Below are 21,648 nucleotides of genomic sequence, written 5' to 3' on the forward strand. Positions count from 1 at the left end.
ACAATATCAGTTTTACCCGTTTTCAGATCTATTTATTCATTAATGTTAGTATGTGTTGTGTGTTTGTTTGCTATGATTGTTTATTTAATTTCTGTTCGTTTTGGGTTTCATTTATTCTTTAGTAGTGATTTCAGGTCGTTTTTGGTTTAAACTATTGTAGGTTTTTATTTCTTCTTATCTTAAGCTTAATATGGCCTTTATTTTTCTTTGAAAAACATAAAAAAATACCATTAATTGCGAAAAAATAAAGGGTCTTTCTATGAGAGTTTCTTTGTTAGGTCTACTTTAGAATTGCAGAAATAATGACCCTGTAAATTTTGAACCCTCTTGATTTTTGAACCCGTGTTAAAAAGCAGCCCTTGTCAATAGAAACTGAAACTACAAAAAGTTTTGATTACAACATCTGCGACAACCAAATCTATTTTTTAGGCTTACTCTGAATATGCGTAATGTACTAATCTTAAATTTTCTGATTAAAACCTATTAGTACATGAAAATTTGTATCATTTTAGAAACAGGAATAAAAGTCCGCCAGCAAGAGGTGCCATCTTGAAGGAAACTCTGCACCGAAGTTTTTACATGTAGGAGAGACCCAAAGGCACTAACTGAAGTTTTTACATGTAGGAGAGACCCAAAGGCACTATCTACAAATTTTGAACGCTTTTTGAATGATTATCTATTTTTGACTAAGGATTTATAGCTATTTAGAATTTTTGTAATAATTTTTTCCCCTTCCTTTCATTGTTTTTTAGTGACTAGGTTATAATGAGAGAGAGCTTTTTTTTTTATTTTTAAATGACTGATTAATCGGTTGGGAGTCAAAAGATTGCAGCCGTCTTTAATCAGGTGCTTTACTGTCGTCTCTTGGCGGTCGTTTCTATGATATTTATTTTATATCAGTACAGATAAAACTAAAATAAAGCCGGATCGCCAATTATTTTTGAAATGAATGGTCATTTTGTGGTAGAAAACTCTGGAAAAGAGGCTATTTTTTTATTTTTTTTTTTATTTTTTTTTATTTTTTGCTGAACATTGTGAAATACTCCAAATGCTTGTTGTTGAACCGTAGCTTAAACATTAACGCTGGTTTTTTAATTATGGCGCTGTAAGCTTATTTGTTATAAAAACTAACGCTGTAAGTTAGTCAATTTAAATCTGACACTACAAGCTAATACTGACGCTGTAAGCTTATTTAGTCAGTTTAAAAACTGACGCCGTAAGCTAATACTGATGCTGTAAGGTTATTTGTTATGAAAACTGAATGGCTACATTCATCCCGTAACATCCAAATTTGATTGGGAAAGATAAGAAAAGGTGATAAAGATTTGTATCACCTCTTTAGATTCTCTCACTATACCCTAATTATTACAAAAGAATAAAAAGAAAGTCAATGCCTTTTTCAGGTATGAATAGATCTAATATGCAGCCAGAGGTCATAAAAGGCTTTCATTGCCATTGGTGGTCAAAACTATGACAATAAGCCTGTCCAAGCAGTACGAAGATTTGTAAAGTATGCATCATGTCCAAGTCCATTATCAGCTTAAGCTTGGTAGAGGGAAATCACAGTCGAACACTCATACTCCTGTGAGGGTTAATATGCGTCGCCTTCCAGTTGTCAATTCAAACTAATTATTATCCTTTTTACCTCTTTTTCAAGTTTTTTTCATGCTTTGTTTGTCATCTAGAATGAATCTGAATTATTTGGTCGGACTATAAGGGTCAATATTGCGAAGCCTCAGAAGTTCAAAGAGGCTTCAACTCGTGCTGTCTGGGCAGAGGACACGTGGCTTCAAGAGCACGCTGGGAAAACAGTATCTCAAGAAGATGAAGAGAGCGTGACGACTGGCGGGGAGGCTGTTTCCGCTGAACAACAAAAGGTAAGGCAAAAACAAAGTTCTCAGGCTGATACTTTTGGATTCTTACCAATGGACTTCTGTGTTATCTACTTTTGTTGCGTGTTATAAGTAATAATATTGTTTCTACTGAATACAAGATACCAGAAATAGAAGTAGTATCTTTGTTTATAATTGAACGAAATATAACTACATGTTTGTCATAAAATTTTCTGCAAAGTTCCTGAAAGCAATTTTATTCATAAGTTTATTGGGTGCTTTTCCCAACAAGGGTTAGATAGAGACGGGAGGGGGGCTGGGACTGTTGGGAGTATTCTGAAAGTACGGGAAGGCCGTTGAAACAGTTGAACGCCAAGGGTTAAGTTAACGCTTGCGTCATGCTCTGAGAACGCAAGCCTTGTTACTGCACCTTCCTTAAAGAAATTATTACTTTAAATTTTTTTTCGCAATCAAAGACCAGAGAAGATATCAAAATTTGACATCTTCAGACTACTTAATAAGTTCACAGTTCGTGTTCTTTTTTATAGAAAACATTAAGTTCCCATTTCCAGAAGCAAAACTAAAAATGTAACTTTAACGAATGAATTATTTCTGAAAAACGATTAGCTCATACTGATTACAGAAATATAGGAAAGGAGAAAAAGGGATTGGCGTAGGATTGACAAATTTGGTGGCCAAATTTGAATATTACTGTAGAAAAAAACTTAACTTTAGTTCTCGGCTTCTATAATGCTTGTAAGTTATTTTAAGCGTCTCTGAACTGAAGCATAAAATATTTTGTCTGAGTGCCGATAAGAACTCGAATTGCCCTGCCCTTCTACTCTTATCCTCAAAATTAATAAATTTCTCCAATATTCGGAAAAAATATGATGAGGTTCGTTTTCAAATCATTGTTTCAAACGTTTTCAATACATTATGCGCGGGCGCAATTACTGGTGTGTCAATCAAGCTTCTCTGAAGATCCTCTAGCATTTTGACACGTTGTTTGGGAAAATTATTATTTGATTTTGAGAGCGAAAATGAAAAACTCGAAAAATGAGTGAAAATGATTAAAAAAAAAACTTCCAGGGTTCTTCATTGAAGAAATGACTGAAGTTTTTTTTTAATTTTATTTACCATAACATTTGTTTAATGCAATTGCATTTGTTTGAAAATTAAATTTATGTAATTCTTTTGAAGTTTGATGTGTTGTTTTAAATTTTTATCTCTATTTACTGCTCACAATTAGTTTTTCAGTGTCCTGCCCACTAAATTCTCCTCCACGACAAATTGTTGTGACAAATTGTTGTTTGCTGGTAGTTCTGTTTCCCCGACTTAGCAGAAAACACTAAAAAAAAATATTAACACTGCATGAATAGGTCTCGAACTGAAACTTTCTTTTTATTTAGGAGGCCCCAGCAGCAAAGAAAGTGAAAAACCCACAGGTTTACTTAGATATAAAGGTTGGCAAGGTCCTACTCGGCAGAATTACGATTCTTCTTCGTGCAGATGTTGTTCCTAAGACAGCGGAAAATTTTAGATGTCTCTGCTCGCATGAAAAAGGATTCGGTTACAAAGGATCTACATTTCATAGGATAATACCTGGATTTGTATCCTTTTAATTTATTTTATTTGCATTATTTCTACCCCCCCCCCCTTGTTTCGTGTATTTTTAGGTTTTAGAGGGGTGGAAGGTTCTATCTTATTATAGCTACCAATAGTCTATACTGTCTTGATTTATTATTTATTTGTTTTTAGAATTATTTATATATAATTGTTTGTTTGTTTGTTGTTTTTTGTTTGTTTTTTTTTTGTTTTTTTTGTCTCTTTATTTTTTATTCCGGTTTCCCTTGTCTCTGGATTGAGTTGGATATTTAATTGAGTTGGTGAAATCATTTGCTACCCCCTGCCTAGCTTGTCATTTTTTGGAGATTATTAAGGTGGGCGACTCAATTTTGTTTTTTGGTTTTTGTTTATATTTTTTTGTTGTTGGTATTTTTTCTCCCCTGTTCTTTCCCGGCCATGGAGCCTTATGGGGGAGATTGTCTTGAAGTAATCTTTTGTTTATGGATTTTAATGTTAAATAAAGAACTCAGAACTCAGATTGCAGAGATCATACGACACTGTAAAAAAGAGCATGCTTATGAGAGAAGTAAGCGCTTAGTTTGCATGAACGTTTTGGCTCGCCAAAACGTGTGTCTCACCAAACATGTGTCCCGTCAAAAAAAAAGCCTTGGTTCAAGATCATTCACAATCTTCAAAACAAAAGAGGAAACCCTTAGTTCCTGTAAAGATGTTTACATGTTTAGATGTTACTTAGTTCTTGTAAGAAGTCATTTAGAATGTTTATTTAAAATTTAATTTTTAAATTTGCTAGTTTTGTCAATTCACGTTTGCAATTTTAAATATCGAAAATTTTTGTTTTGTATTCCAATTTGTTTTAATAACACTTAATTAGTTTCAAGCTTTCAAATTAATGACTAGATTAAAGAATAATTAAATACTAGAAGAATGTCAATGATTTTAATTTTTAAATTCAATTCTTTTTTACCTTTTTCAAAAATGAACATAACTGTACGAACGTTCAGGAAATAGCGTAAGTGTTCAAAAATAAGCGAAAAATTAATTATTAAACATTGTTAATACTGGCGAGTAGTGCTACAGTTTTGCATAATTTGATTTTATCCACAAATTTGGCTCTAATGTAATTGAACAAATTGAAAATCAGTGAGGGGACATATGCCCCCATAGATTTCTTTGCCCGTTACTGAAAAACGGTTATTATTATAGAATAGAATATGATTTATTGGCTAAAATAGCACACAAGCTAGCATAAGCACTTGAGAACAGTTACAATTATAAAACAGATGTTAGGGGATAAGTATAAAACAAATAAGTTAAATCAATTATTAAAATGCGAAACAAAATAGGGAACAAAAGAGTTTTTTCACCTCATGGTCAACATTTGGGGACACTATGAGCATTAAGTCTTGTCTTTGGAAGGATCGGGGTTTTCTTTAAAGGGGGGTGGGGAGAAGACGTCGATGATAGTCAGAACTAAGGCACTTGTGACCAAAGATCATGGTAAGGATGTGACGTCGTGCTTCCAAAGAAGTAAGCTCAAGTCTAGCCAAACCTTCGTCGTATGTAGTATAGGACGTCCCCTGTATAATTTTTATTGCTCTTTTTTGACTGCTTTCAATTTTAGAACATTGGGATTTGGTCAACCTAGGGTAACGGACAGGGTAAGTATATTCAAGACGGGGTCTTATATAAGAATAATAACTTATTTTAGGGGTCTGGATTGATATGGAGAACCGTTTGAGAAGGGAGAAAGATTTATGGAGAAAACTACCAGATTTAAATAAGCGAGAAGTATGGTACTTACATAATAAGAATTTAATTCTTAAGAATATAAGAATGTAAGTAAGTGTTTAAACAGAAACGAATAATCAAACATTGTCTATTATGGGCAAGTGGCGCTATAATCGTGCATAATTTTTGTTGTATCCACAAATTTCGCTGTAATTCAATTGAGTTAACTGAGGAGCAGGGAGGGGACATATACCACCCTATATTTTTTTGCCCCCTTATTCGGAAATAGTTATTACTATAAAAACGTAAGTAAGTGTTTAAACAGAAACCAAGAATTAAGCATTGTTTACTACTGGCGAGTGGTGCTATATTCGTTCATAATTTTGGTTGTATCGACAAATTTGGCTGTAATGCAATTCAGTTAACTGAGGAGCAGGGAGGGGACATATACCACCCTATATTTTCTTTGCCCCCTTATTCGGAAATGGTTATTATTATAAAACGTTAGTAAGTGTTTAAATAGAAACCAAGAATTAAGCATTGTTTACTACTGGCAAGTGGTACTATATTCGTTCATAATTTTGGTTGTATCGACAAATTTGGCTGTAATGCAATTCAGTTAACTGAGGAGCAGGGAGGGGACATATACCACCCTATATTTTTTTGCCCCCTTATTCGGAAATAGTTATTACTATAAAAACGTAAGTAAGTGTTTAAACAGAAACCAAGAATTAAGCATTGTTTACTACTGGCGAGTGGTGCTATATTCGTTCATAATTTTGGTTGTATCGACAAATTTGGCTGTAATGCAATTCAGTTAACTGAGGAGCAGGGAGGGGACATATACCACCCTATATTTTTTTGCCCCCTTATTCGGAAATGGTTATTATTATAAAAACGTAAGTAAGTGTTTAAACAGAAACCAAGAATTAAGCATTGTTTACTACTGGCAACTGGTGCTATATTCGTTCATTTTACAAATTTGGTTTTTATGCAATTCAGTTAACCGAGGAGCAGGGAGGGGACATATACCACCCTATATTTCTTTGCCTCCTTATTGAAAAATGGTTATCACAAAGGAATGGAAGTAAGTGTTCAAAAAAAAAAAAACGAAGAGCTAAACATAGTTACAACAGGCAAGTCCTCATTTTTCTCTGACTTGCATGAGTCACAATTGGCATATTGTGTAATGTGAATCACAATTCACAGTTTTCACAAATTTTTAAAAAGAAGCTAAGTCTGTGAATGATAAACGTATTTCCTTTATTTTATGGTTGCACTTCTATTGGTGATACGTAAAATTTAAATTTTGGGAAATAGGCTTGAAAAGCGTTTATAAATACTAATTTGCTCCCTTGTAGTGTCAATTATGCTCTGTCTTCGTATCTTGTGCCCGATTCATCATGGGATTAAGTGGTGCGTAGTTTGGATTTTACCCAAAGTTAGGATATAATGCACTGGCATCAAGTGGAGCAGGGGGACGTGTTGCCCTCTAGATGTTTCTCCCTCCCTCATCCCCTAAACTTTGATGCCCCTTCATTGGAAAATGTGCTTTTCTGGTATTTTCACTGAAAATATCAGAATTGCTCCTACCCCATCTACAGCTTGAAAAATACATTTTGTCCCCTCCCCCCATTTTTTATGAATTCACACCACTGCTGTTGCTTGGCTCGGGCATTACTTAATAAGTTTGCTGTGAGACATCTTTTCATTTCTTTGTCTAAATTCAAAAAATGTTTGACTGGGGAATGAGTGAAGCTAAACTGGGGCTTGAAGTTGTTTGTTACGATCGATTATTGGAGATAAAAAAAATTGAAGAAAAAAATGAAAAAGACTTTCTTATACCAAAAATTCTTTACAAAAGAATGGCTATCTAAACTGTCTATCTGTTGGGTTGCTGAAAAACGTAGTAACAAAGCAGCCGCTCATTGACTATACCCACTTCTAGTTAATATTCAATTATTATTATTGTTTTTTTTATTATTTTGTGCTGTCTTTCAGTAGCATCGATTTACGAAGCATAGGGGGGGGGGGGGCAAAATGTATTTTTTTAATTGTTGATGGAAGGGATGTAATTTAATCATTTATATCAGTTTTGTTAATACAAATTTAAAAAAAAAAATCAGTGGAATTGCCCCTAAAAGATATTTTTCAAATAGGCAGCGTGGAAAAAAGGCAAGGGAGGGGGGCAAGTCCAAAACTTTCGTATATTTTTGGAATATTCTTAGTATGCCAAGGATACTTCGTGTAATGTTCAGATCTATGTGATTAATTATGCGATTTATATAATCCTTAAACAATGTTTTCCTGAATACGTTACTAGATGATTCAAGGAGGAGATTTCACGCACGGAGATGGAACCGGTGGACGGTCTATTTACGGCAAAAAATTTGAAGATGAAAACTTTCAGTTAAGACACGTGGGTCCTGGGACACTATCCATGGCCAATTCAGGACCAAATTCGAATGGATCACAGTTTTTTATTACAACAGAGAGGACAGAATGGTAAGTTTACAGAAATTCAGCTTGAAATTATCTTAGTAGATATATTAAATACCATTTCCCAACTACATCCCATCAAAATTTTGAGATAGCCATTTTGTTCAACGTAAATGAAAGGACTGGTAATTATGTCTTTGAGGATGACACCCCCTCCCCCCAACATCCCTCAGAACAAGCTAAGTTACGACCTGGGGGGTATAAGGTATATATAGAAAAGGTGATCGTATAAACTTCTGGGGGGGGGGAGGCTCGTTGGATTGGTAATTAGAAGCTCTAGTGCCCTTTTTAATATTCAGAGTGAGCAGAGGGTGGATAGCCCCCACCCTTCCAAACCTCGTATTTTCCGATAATGAATCTGATATAAATTTTTAGATGATCATTTCTCGTCGTAGAAACTTAGGATTAGGCTCATTCGATTTGAAGTTCAAATGGCTAGTGCCCTTTTTATTATTCAAAAATGATTGGAGGGCAACCAGTCCCCCCAGGCCCATAAATTCCCAAAGCACACCTAATCAAAATTTTCAGATAGCCATTTTGTTCAATTTAGTTGAAAGGTCTGGAAATTTTGTCTTTGACAACCCCCATACCTTCTCAAGACCAGAACATAATTTGCACTTAACCGAAACAAAAGTGACTGTAGATTATCAGTTTGATATACATACAGATATATATTCCTTAAAGTTTTAATCATTTTTAGTTTATTAAAATCAAAAAGTTTAAATATTTTAAACGTATTTTGTTTATTCAAATCATAGAATAAATAACCTTGTCAAACTCAAAACCAGCAAAAATTAATTCAAGTTAATTTTTTCTCGTTTGCTGACAACCCACATGCCTTCTCAAGACCAGAACATAACTTGCACTTTACTGAAAACAAAATATAACAAACAATATATATTTACTTTGTTTCTACTTGTTTAAAATGTTTTATTAGATATATGAAGGGGGAAGTCCTCCCCCTTGCACTCCAATTACAGCGCGAGTGTCTGATGCCCTTTTTAAGTGTAACAAGAGATTGGAGGGCAAGCAGTGCTGCTCTCAAGCCCTTTCATTTTCAAAACGCATCCAGTCAAAATTTTGAGACAACCAAAAACAAATTCATAAACAACAAATGGCCATCCCAAAATTTACGTCAGATGCATTTGGGAAAATGAAATTTATGGGGAGGTTATCCACACTCTGATCACTTTGAATCTTAAAAAGGGCACTAAAATCTCTCATTACGAGAGCCTCCTCCGAAGTTTGTACGATCATCCTTTCTATATATACCTTATATGCCCCCAGGGTGTAATTTACAACCCTTGCCCTGAGGGCTGGGAGGGAGTTGTCATCCTCAAAGACACAATTACCAAATCTTTCAATTACGTTGAACAAAATGGCTATCTCAAAATTTTGATTGGATCTATTTGGAGAAATGATGGGCATGGGAGGGGGATAGTTGCCCTTCAATCACTTTCGACTATTAAAAAGTGCACTAACCCTTTCAATTTTAAGTCGAATGAGCTCTTTTTGAAGTTTCTACGACAACAAATGGCCGTCTCAACATTTCTTTAAGACACATTTTGGGAAAATACGAGGTGTGTGTATATGGGGGCGAGGGGGGGGGGGATCCACTTTCGATCACTCTGAATCTCAAAATGGCAGTAAAACTTCTGATTAGCAATCTAGTGAGCCCCCTCATCAGTTTATACGATCACTCTTTCTATATAAACCTTCAGTCTCCCAGGACATAACTTACAACCCTTGCCCTGATCGCTGTGGGGGGGGGGGTGGTTGTCATCTTAAAAAACATAATGAATATTTTTGGGGAAGTGGTGGGCTTGGGAGGAGGGTTTGTTGCCTAAAAGTGATTATCACTTTCGACTATTAGAAAGGTCACTCGACCTTTCGTGACTCTGTAAGCTCAGCCAGAGTTGACCCGGCTCCGAATGGGTACCTGGAGAAATCTGGGGAAGGTAAACAGGAAGGGTGTGCAAAAAGCACAGGATGGCTGGCCCTCATCCACCCATTGCACTTCCTAGCTGAAGGGCTTTGAGACGGAGATCAGCACCGCCGGTTCGGACCTTAAGGGTCTATTGTCGCATCCTTAACCTTTTTTTTACTTACCCATTCAATTTCCAATCGAATGAGCCCTTTTCGAAGTTTCTACCACAGCTCCTTCGATACGAAGTGCCCTGGTCTAAACAAAAAGATAAATAAATTAGATATTGTGCCCACATCGCTCTTTACTTAGGCAGCGCTATTGCGCTGCCTATGATAATAAGATTTTCTTAAGTTTTTTAAAGAAAACTATCTTAAAGAATGAGGTCCTGAGGAGGGGCAGCTCCCCTCATAAGCGTAATAATTTCTGTTCGTTTTAAGTTTTGATGTTGCGTTTAAGTTTCCAGTTGAAAAGAAACTTTTTTTATTAACTGTTTAGAGAAATGAGTTTCTTCAATAGATTTATTCTTCAAGTAAATTAAAGTCTGTTTCAATTCTGGGAAGATGTCAGGTCCAAATTGGCTGGAGGAGAAGTCTATTGGATGACATTTCTTTTTTTTTTTTTTTTTTTTTTGCAGTTGCCACATTGGCTAGATTTTTCTACCGTGAAAAATAAATTAAATTCCAAATGTGATTCCTGTCCAATTTCCTTGTTCTCTCGAATTTACCGTCTTTATTGTGTATAAGAAATATCTGTCTTAATTTCAGACACCTATTGTACTCTTGCTTGTCAATTCCTTTGTAAAACAAATTTTGAGGTGGTTTAAGCTAGATGGCACTGCTGTTCTTCCAATTTTTCCTTTCAATATTTTACTTCTATATTTTTCTTCTTATTCATTTTAGGTTAGACAAGAAACACGTAGTATTTGGAAATGTCACTGGGGGTATGGATGTTGTTAGGAAATTAGAGGTAAGTCTGTATTAATTTTAACCTAGATAATAATAACCCTTATATTAATTTTAAGGTTAATTTATTCTTATAATGTTCTATAATTATTTTCTTTGATCCATTTACAGCGGGACTGTCAGTTTTTGAATAAGAATCATTTTTTAGTCTGGGCCACAGTTTTTGAAAAGAAAAAAATGACTGTCCCTAGTAAATAAATAGTCAGGTCTTTTTTTGAAAGAGAAAGTTAAAACTTTAACCATAATAAAGGTATAAGCATGGAAGAAATCTTGCATAAAATTCTGTAGAATAACCTAATAATTAGTAAAGAAGTTATTTAGGGCAGAGAGAGAACTAAAAAAGGAGACAGGGTATAAATGGGATGACAGAAACTTGGAAAGTTAAAAGCAAAGGTATCAAGTAAATTTTAAGATCACACTGGGTATATGTGACGTATGACAACGTAGAAAAATAATAATATATTATTTTTTGGCTATTAAATCTTTATTCTTATTTGATTACCTTTTCGGTACTTGAATGATATATGGCCTACCTAATTTTCTTCTAATATGTTTCTCTAGCACCCAATCTTGATGAAAAATATCAAAGTAAGATAAAATATAGTACTTTAGACATAAATTTTGGGCTATATATTCGCTCATTACGGGGGGGGGGGGGCATAATGTATAGCGGATCTGTGTCCTAGGTACAATTATTCTGCATATTATGTAGTAAGAATTGTTTTGTAACTTAACACTGTCCAAATACTTTACCCCCATCCACCCTCTAATGTGCTAATTTATAGCCCAAGCTATATATTTTCCATCTCTTCTATTATTTCTCTTTGTCTTGTCTTATGCCAAAATGAAGAACAACATTAGGTAGGGCATATATCATACAAGTCTAACTTTGTGGCATTATTCTAGAGAGTTATGTCATGGTTTAATGCCAATTACTTAGTCTTGGATGTTGGTAAATCACATTTTCTTATTTTTTCTCGAATTGGTATAGCTTTCCCTCAGCTTACACACCTTCAGGTGTCACAAGGCTCCTTGTGTAGACCAGAGAATCGGGTGGTCCGGTTTCTTGGTATCCTGCTTGATGAGAACCTTTCATTCAGAAATCATGCAGCCATGATTAGGGTTAAGGTCTCACGGAGTTTGGGTATCATTCGAAAACTTAGATACACATTTCCTGGATCTATTCTGAAACTTCTTTTTTTTTCTGTCTTGTCCAGTCATATGTTTCTTGTCGCCCCACTGTATGGATGTCTACTTTTCCGTCTACGCTGCGGTCACTTTCCGTCATGTATAATAAAGCATGGCGTCTGGTTCTGGACAGCAACCGTTCTTCACCAACACCGCTCTTAAGTCTACGGTCTATTTACATTATTTATTGTGCTTCTTTTGTCTTTGATCAACTTTACGGCTACCTTCCAAAACCTCTTCGGAAAACTCCTATGTTTATTTCTGATTCAGCTTCATATAGCCTTCGTTCTTCAAATAATATCTACATTCCGCCTACCCCTACTACTCGATCAGATTTCAATCCCCACATTGCTTGTCAACAGGTATGGAATTCACTACCTTCTTCAGTGCAGAAATGCCACCCGTTTGGGACTTTTAAAAGGATTTCTTTTAAAAGGATCATTTAGTAAAGAATCAAATAGATTAATTTTTTTCCTCTGAGGAATTGATGGCCCCTGTGTTTTGTTTGTGGTGTGTGGTTTTCCTCTCTGCACTTTGCTCCCAGGCCTCAGGTATGTTCTCTATGTTTTTTTTTTTGTTTTTTTTTTTTTTTTCTTGTTTTTTTCCTCCTTCTAGTTGTTGCTTATATTGTGTCCCCCATAAATATATTGCCTGTGAACTGCTATATGTGATTGCCTATATTGAATTTATTGCTCTTATTTATTCCCTGAATTTATTCCCCCTTGTATGCCTGGCCATGGAGCCTTTCGAGGGGAGTTATGTGTATTGCAGTTCGATTTTGAATTGTATTTTGTATTGTCTTCTATTTAATATTAATAAACCTCTCTCTCTTTCTCAAAAAAGTACCATTTTCTCTGCTTTATCATGCGGCAAAGGTTTCAAAACGGTCCTCTTCCCTTATGTATGGCTTTATGGTCCAAACTATATATTTTCCATCTCTTCTGTCATTTCTCTTTGTCTTGTCTTACTCTAAAATGAAGAACAACTTTAGGTAGGGCGTATATCATACAAGTACCATTTTCTCTGCTTTATCATGCGTCAAAGGTATCTAAACGGTCCTTTTCCCTTATGCATAGTTTTATGGCCCAAGTTATATATTTTCCATCTCTTCTATCCCTTCTCTTTGTCTTGTCTTACCCTAAGATGAAGAACAACATTAGGTAGGGCGTATATCATACAAGTACCATTTTCTCTGCTTTATCATGCGTCAAAGGTATCAAAAGGTCCTCTTCCTTTCCGTATGGTTTTATGGCCCTAACTATGTATTTTCCATCTCTTCTGTCACTTCTCTTTGTCTTGTCTTACGCTAAGATGAAAAACAGCATTAGGTAGGGTGTATGTCATACAAGTACCATTTTCTCTTCTTTATCATGCGTCAAAGGTATCAAAACGGTTCTCTTCCTTTCTGTATGGTTTTATACTTTATAGAACATGTTAGAGTAATTCAAGCGAAAAGGAAAGGACATAACCATGTTTCAAACAAGACTGTTCAGAATCATCTGTTAAGTTTGTTATCATCAAAAGTGTGATGTATGCCATTTTTGTAACTTTTCAGGAGAATCAAAAACGGAAAAAATTTTGTTGGCTGTGGTTGCTCTCAAGGATGAGGCTAATGGGGTATAGCGAACATATTTAAAACAGAACTTTTTATGCTATTTTCAGTAGTATAAATTAAATTTCAGTACTCCGAGTGAATTCAAACTTATCATAGTTTATGGCGTGTCTCCTTTTTCACCAGCAAAAAAAGGAGACAAGTGCCAGGTCCTTTTTCATAAAATAGTTTCGACCTCTTTGGCTGTTCTGTTGCAATGCCTTACAAAATTAGTTCCACAAATACCGCTAATTTAAGTTATAACAATAATAATAATTTATTTATTTCCTCTATACATAAATGGATGTGCACAGAAGAGTATAGGAAATAAATGAAAAGAAAACAGAAAAATATAAAATTACAAGTCTAACGATAAGGACAACAATAAGTAGCTCATAATACTCAAAATAATTCATAAACATGTAATAAATAGCTTATTTTAGCTCATTAGTGCGTAACACTCCAAACACTCATAAAACATAACGCATAACACTTGTAATGCATATCGTATAAATAGCTGTCTTATTAAAGCTATGGCGACAAAATTATTTCCCATTGAACAAGACAATTAAGAGGAAATTTATTCTATTTTCTCTAAATCGTCTAAGAAATATAGCTCTATAAGATAATCCTCTTGTATCATTCTGAATTACAACAAGAATCGACAAAAAATTTGTATACCACTTGGTGGGGTATATTTATTTTTATCTTTATAACGGTACAAGATAGGATAATTCTGACTGAACCATTCGGTTCCTCATGCCTAGTTTAACCGTTGTACACATTTAAGTCATTTTTGACCAAAATGGCATAGATCGCACTTTTAATTATCTCAGCCGCTTTGTGAATCACTTTTTTATTCTTCAAATCAAAAGACAAACAATAAAAGCCACAAAGATTTTTATTCAGATTGGAAACCATAGCTGACGCCAACGTGGAGTGAAGTAATAGTGATTATGTTTTGGGAGGAAGGGGTCTCGACATTGGAGAAAAAATGAATTTTCTCACCACATTCTTCAGCTCAAGCTGGGGAAAATATCCTTTTACGCTAGCTAAATACATAGTTTATGTACCCTCTAAGTTCTCATAAACTGCTACATTTTCTTTTCTCAGTATCGTATCTACGGTGTTAGGAATCAAAGGAAAAATTTAGATGCCCACTAGTGTGCTACCATTGTTCCCCTAACATTTGGACGTATTGCTCTTTAATTCGAAACTTATAGTATCGCATTATCCCATTTAATACGATATTATATATTATGTGCCGAAATCCTATAGGCAGGTGTGTATTCTCCTGATGAGCCCTTGTGTTGGGTTGTTGCCTCTAAATTATTTGTCTTTACTGTTTTTATTGCTTGGTAAATGACGATTATACTTATTGAGGACACGACTGCCTGTCCATGGATTATTCTTTATGGTTGACTGTGTATGGCTATGCTGTTTGACCTATGTGATTGTACGGATGAGTAGGGCTAAGGCCTCATTCAAGTGCTGATCTACATTAATCACTAATGTAAGAAAACAGTCTTCCTTTTCTCCTTCTGTCTTTTTTTTTTTTTTTTTTTGCTGTTGCATTGGTGATTTCTCTTTTCATTATACATTTTATTTATTTATTCGAGACTTATATTATGCTATAATTATATCATTAATTCGAGACTTGCATTGTAAAACCAAACTTATTCCCCTTTAATTCGAAGAGAGATTTGTGTCTAGGGTCTTGTATTACGGCTTAATCAATTTTATCGGTAAATCCTTCTGTGTTCCACCAATATCAAAGGTAAGATAATTTTATTTGACAAATACATACAGAACATTTTTGCAGTATCTGCTTAAAAAACACCTAAGGTCATTTTGCCAACAGGTGTGAATCTTCTAATCTACATATAAAAATATAATCTACATATAAAAACACTATTCTATGTTTTCTATATGGGAATAATACTCACTTCACGCATGTACAACAACCATCCTACTTACATAAAACATATACATACATATACTTATACTATTATATACATATACTATTTATATACTACATATATATATATATATATATATATATATATATATATATATATATATATATATATATATATATATATATATATACTATTCTACATTCTATATATATATTCTATATATATATATATATATATATATATATATATATATATATATATATATATATATATATATATATATATATATATATATATTCTACATTCTATATATATACAATTCTACATATGTAATTTATACATATACTATTGTTTTGCAATTAAAAATCTTTTCGCTGTAGCCTTGAATGATGTCAAATGACTTGCATTTCGTATTGCAACTGGGATTATATCCCATATACAGGGAGCAAAATGTCTTATTACAAAAGAAGCTGTTGTCGTATTTCCATCAAAAGTTTAATAATAGATTATGTACAAGTTCATTCATTTAGCGCAGAATCTACTTTTATTGTGTCGTATTTTATTGAACTACTGTATAATCAGTATAAATGATACTGGATGTATACTTCCGCGCAAACCCGTCCCCAGCTTCCCAACGGTAGCTTGTACCTATAATCCGATTTAGAAGTTGAGGTAGTGACTAAATTATTATTATTCTTATTATTATTATTATTACAGTTAATTTGCCATATTAGGATTAAAGCTGACATCTCTCTGTAAATGATAATTAATCATTTATTTTTTAAGAATTATCATCAATGAAAACCAAGTCTGCCAAAAGAGGACCTAGGTAGGCTTGGAAACATCTTGGAAAGTTAAATAGGAACTCCTGCATATTGTCAACTCTGTATTAATCGACTTCAGTCTAAAAGGGACTCTGGCACATCTAGTTATCCCACTCGCTTCCTGGAGGTCATGTCGGGACACCTTATCAAGAATTCAGTACGTTCTTGCTTGGTGACAATTAAATAAAAAAAAAAAAACAAGTTTTTTGAAATGAAAGTAAGGAGCGACTATTAAAACTTAAAACGAACAGAAATTACTCCGTATATGAAAGGGGCTTTTCCTCCTCGACACCCCGCTCCTTACGCTAAAGTTTTTTATTGTTTTAAAAAGTAGAGTTGCGAGAAAGAATCAAACTTTAGCGCAAGGAGCGGGGTGTCGAGGAGGAAAAGCCTTTTTTTTATTTAATTTCTGAAAGTTTTCGAATTAATGGATGTCTGATTTTGGTTCTCCGTACATAAATTATTAAAATGAAATTTGCATATTGATTCTTTTTTTGGCTAAATGGCTTTCTCTTAGTTTTGATCAGACGATTTTGAGAAATAAGGGGTGGGGAAGGAGGCCTAGTTGCCCTCCAATTTTTCGGTTACTTAAAAAGGCAACTAGATCTTTTAATTTTTAACGAACGTTTTTATTAGTAAACAAAATACGTAACTTAAGAATTAACTTGCGTAACAGACTTTTATATTCTTATATCTTTGATTATATATATGAGAGGGTTGGTCCCCTCGTTAATACCTTGCTCTTCACACTAAATCTTGTTTTGTCCCAATTCTTTAAGAATGACCCCTGAATCAGAAAGGCCGTAGAATAAATAGTTGAAATTACTTAAAATTTTTTTAGCATAAAGAGCGAAGTATTTATCTCCTCCTAAATATCTCGCTCTTTATGCTAAAGTATTTTTAGAACCCCTCATGCGTAATAATCTCTGTTTGTTTAAAGTTTTAATGCTTCTCCTTACTTTCAATTGAAAAAACTTTTTCATGTTTATATTTTCATTGTTTTTTTTTTTAGTAATGCTAGAAAGTCCTGCGCCCTTTTCATTGAATTTCTCTTCCCCCATGAAATATTCCTCCAAGGAAAGATCCTCCCATATAGCCCCCTCCCCTGAACCCCACACCCAAACCAAAAAAATCCCCTTGATAACGTCGGTACACTTCCCAGTAACTATTACTGTATGTAAACATTGGTCAAAGTTTGTAACTTGCAGCCCCTCCCCCAGGGACTGTGGGGGGTAAGTCATCCCCAAAAACATAGTTATTATGGTTTTCGACTATGCGGAACAAAATGGCTCTCTCAAAATTTTGATCCGTTGACTTTGGGAAAAAATGAGCGTGGGAGGGGGCCTAGGTGCCCTCCAGTTTTTTCGTCACTTAAAAAGGGCACTAGAACTTTTTATTTCCATTAGAATGAGCCGTCTTGCAACACTCTAGGACTACTTGGTCGATACGATGACCCCTGGGAAAAAAAACAAAAAAAAAACAAATAAACACGCACCCGTGATTTGTCTTCTGGCAAAAAATACGAAATTCCACATTTTTGTAGATTGGACCTTGAAATTTTTTCTATATGGTTTTCTGATACGCTGAATGCGATGGTGCGATTTTGGTTATGATCCTATGACTTTTAGGGGGTGTTACCCCCTAAGTTCCAAAATAAGGCAAATTTTCTCAGGCTCGTAACTTTTGATGACAAAGACTAAATTTGATGAAACGTATATATTTAAAATCAGCATAAAAATCCGATTCTTTTGATATATCTCTTAGCATCGAAATGCCGTTTTTTAGAGTTTCGTTTACTATTGAGCCGGGTCGCTCCTTACTACAGTTCGTTACCACGAACTGTTTGATTCCCATATTCGGTTAAGTTTCACTCCAATTGTTATGGGAATATTCCAACCCGCTTGGAAGTGCGTCAAGGTGGTGTTCTTTCACCGTATCTTTTTAGTATTTGTATCCGCAGTGTGTTATACAAAATTATGCCCTTTCTTTTAAGTAATTTGGTAAATGTCTCTTGTATTGCATATGCGGATTATATACTTCTAGATCTAGCCTCTCGAATTCCGTATCATCTATTTCAAAACATTTCAAAACTGTTGGTCTGTCATTGAATATTGATAAGTGTGAGTACCTAGTCTTTAATGCAAAGTCTATGCCCATTTGAAATCCGCGTTCTAACTTCTCCATCCATTGTGTCTCTGATTTGCGGCGGTCAAGCATTCATATTTATTGGAATCTACTAGCTTTTAGGATCAATATTGTACGGCATATTAAAGAAAACTTAAAGCGGGTTATGGTAAAATAGTAGCTAATCGTGGTCATTATTATCGAAAAGCGCTTGCATTGCTATACACTAGTTTTTGCGACCATTCAATACTTTTCCTATCTGGTATTTCACCTATCCTGAGAAAAAAGACAAGATCTGGCTGAATTGTGTATATATTTCCGCTATTGTAAGTTTCTGTTTCATTTACCCCGGTCTTATAGGAAAAAGAAAATAATTTGGTGTTTCGGGGCTTCTGACATTATTACTCCTTTGCGGAAGTTAGGCTCAAATTTGGAAAAGGGTTATATTTTTTTTCTGGGCCCCTTCCACCTCTTAGTTCGTTTATTTTCCCGTTAGTTTTCACCTGTTTTCGCTTTATAGTTGTGTTATCTCTTAGCAGTTCTTTCGTTAGTTGAGTTATGGTTGTGGTATGTATGTTTTATCGCTCGTATAGTTGTGTTATTTTCAAATTATACTCCATAATAGAGAGGCTCCGAACACCCAGCATTGTATATTAAGCTCTGATTTTGACGTTTTTTTCTAACGTGACCAGATTCACCCTGCGCCCTTTTCATTGAATTTTTCTTCCCCCATGACATATTTTTCCAAGGAAAGATCCTCCCTCATAGCCCCCTCCCCTCAACCCTACCCCCAAAACCAAAAAAATCCCCCTGAAAACGTCTGTACACTTCCCAATAACCATTATTATATGTAAACACTGGTCGAATGGCTATCTCAAAATTTTGATCCGTTGACTTTGGGAAAAAGATGAGCGTGGGAGGGGGCCTAGATGCCCTCCAATTTTTTTGGTCACTTAAAAAGGGCACTAGAACTGTTCATTTCCGTTAGAATGACTCCTCTTGCGACATTCTAGGACCACTTGGTCGATACGATGACCCCTGGGGAAAAGAAAAAAAAAACAAACAAACAAATAAACACGCACCCGTGATTCGTCTTCTGGCAAAAAACACAAAATTCCACATTTTTGTAGGTAGGAGCTTGAAACTTCTACAGTAGGGTTCTCTGATACGCTGAATCTGATGGTGTAATTTTCGTTAAGATCCTACGACTTTTAGGGGGTGTTTCCTCCTATTTTCCTAAATAAGGCACATTTTCTCAGGCTCGTAACTTTTGATGGGTAAGACTAAACTTGATGAAACTTATATATTTAAAATCAGCATTAAAATGCGATTCTTTTGATGTAGCTATTGATATCAAAATTCAATTTTTTAGAGTTTTGGTTACTATTGAGCCGGATCGCTCCTTACTACAGTTCGTTACCACGAACTGTTTGATGCACTTTAATGTAGTGATGCCAACGCACTGGGAGGAAAGATGAATTATCTAAAAACTAGCCTACTTCCATTTGTATGATATAACTCTATAAATTGGAAATAATATCTGCATCTGGATTATGGTTTGAATTAGTAATCTACCCTGGATTATGAATCTACCCTGTTGGCTTTGGAATTTATTTGCTTTTTTATGGCACTATCAACTTTCCCTGGTATACAGTGGCTCTTCTATGTCTAACCGTATTTTAGATGCTCACTTTGTGCAGAATCTACCTAAGTGGCTTTATATTTTGTTGGAGTTTTGTTATATTATCAATTCACATATTTGTCAACTTCTATCTTAATGAGATTTTAGCCCATGTAACTATAGGCTATACTACATGTATCCCTATGATCCTTGCTAGATAAAAAAAGACGCGGGATTTAATGCTTTCTTTATGTTGCCAATCCTTGGACCTAATTCATAAGACCTCTAAGCAGAAGTAAGAAGTGACAGTTTCGATCTGCCGAAGCTTGACCTATTTCAAGGAACTGTTGGCAGCGTGTCTTTACTCTCTTTTTCAGTCAACTGTCATCGGTCAGAGGACGTCAGATGACCTTCATGAAAAAATTACAGAAAGGAAAATTAATCTATATAAAAACTAACCTCACTTTCCGTCCTACAATCAGCTTAATTTAGTAAATCGGCAAATATTATTCATTTTAATCTATCTATTTAGAATATGAAGAAAATAATGAGGTCGATTTTCTTATGCGTCAGAACGAGTGATAAATATAAATTTTAGAGTTTACGGTTATTTTCGTTTTGACGTTGCATTTTGTTGAGGCCTCATTCCGCACCATTCCTCACTTTCTCCATTTTACTGTTAATTTCAGTTAATGTTAATTAGAATTCAATTTAATTTTAATTAATTTTATTTAATGTTAATTCAATTTAGTTTAATTTAATTTTAATGCAGTTAATATTAATGGTGTAATGTTAATTTCAGTTAGCTGAAGAAGAATAGGCACACGTGTCTTATTTCACTAAGGAATCATTTTTTCGTTATCGAATTAAGTTAAGAATTACAAAGTCAATCATTTCTTAATTATGGTCGGAAAAGGAAGGATAATTATCCAAAAAAAGATACTTATTTTTCTTCTTATTTTTCAGAAATTGGGGACAAAATCTGGAAAACCAACTGAAACTGCTGTGATTCAGAGCTGTGGAGAGATCATTTAATTATTTGAAGAATTTTTTAATACTTTTCCATTAAAAACATTTTTCTGTCTTTACTTTCTTTGTATTTACCAGGTTTGGAAGTTAGATATTAAAACTTACTTGTAGATAGTCAATCGGTAGGAAGTCGAAGCACATTTCCAACAAATAAAAAATTAACAAACAAGTTTTAATTAATTGCATTTACAATAAATGAAGTTGAATGGGAAATTTTGTGTCTTGACCTGAAGAAAAGTTTAAATCAAAAATAGACAATTAAATATTTCGTAGACGTTTCTTAACCCTCGCAGGTTTTTATAGAAATGATGGTCGTATAAACTTTGGAGGGGGCTCATTGAACTTTAAACCCGAGGTTCTAGTGCCCTTTTTAAGAGTCAACGTAGGGCCTGTGTTAAATTTATTTTTGAATCTACTAAGTTATTTTAAATAGATGTATGGAGAATGATTCCTATAAGTTGTGCTTTTTTCTGCACTCGAAACTTTTTTTTGTATGTTTTTCTTCTTCTTTTTTCCTGGGAATATGTTTTGATCTTAGGTAGACAAACTGGAGCAACTATTAATTTTCGCCTGTAAACTCTCTAGCAAATTTTGCATTGATCTCTCAATGTTCCCTCTTCTTTCTCCTCGTTATCACTATCCATCATTTACCTAGTTTGCCTCATGGTAGTGACCACCATGTACAAGAACGGAAAAAATCCCTATGGAGAGAGCTCAAATGGTGCTGATTGGACACTGAGACATTCAGACTTGCAAGCACAGAGTAGTCTACTTCAAAAGAACGTAAGGAAATATCCAGAATTATGACATTTTTGTC

General features: G+C 34.5%; 1 protein-coding gene across 1 annotated transcript in view; it reads left to right on the plus strand.

The window, feature by feature from the left end:
- LOC136034112 (peptidyl-prolyl cis-trans isomerase E-like) overlaps window positions 1-20,890 on the plus strand; it is a 40,880-nt gene extending 19,990 nt beyond the window's left edge. Inside the window, exons 3-7 of the mRNA XM_065715259.1 lie at window positions 1,686-1,877; window positions 3,242-3,442; window positions 7,471-7,652; window positions 10,473-10,539; window positions 20,769-20,890. Of these exons, the coding sequence (XP_065571331.1) occupies window positions 1,686-1,877; window positions 3,242-3,442; window positions 7,471-7,652; window positions 10,473-10,539; window positions 20,769-20,837 (711 nt within the window). The 3' untranslated portion in view covers window positions 20,838-20,890. The remainder of the gene's footprint in view (window positions 1-1,685; window positions 1,878-3,241; window positions 3,443-7,470; window positions 7,653-10,472; window positions 10,540-20,768) is intronic.
- The last annotated feature ends 758 nt before the right edge of the window (window positions 20,891-21,648 follow it).

Source organism: Artemia franciscana, chromosome 12 (genome assembly GCF_032884065.1).
Source record: "Artemia franciscana chromosome 12, ASM3288406v1, whole genome shotgun sequence".
NCBI lineage: Eukaryota > Metazoa > Arthropoda > Branchiopoda > Anostraca > Artemiidae > Artemia > Artemia franciscana.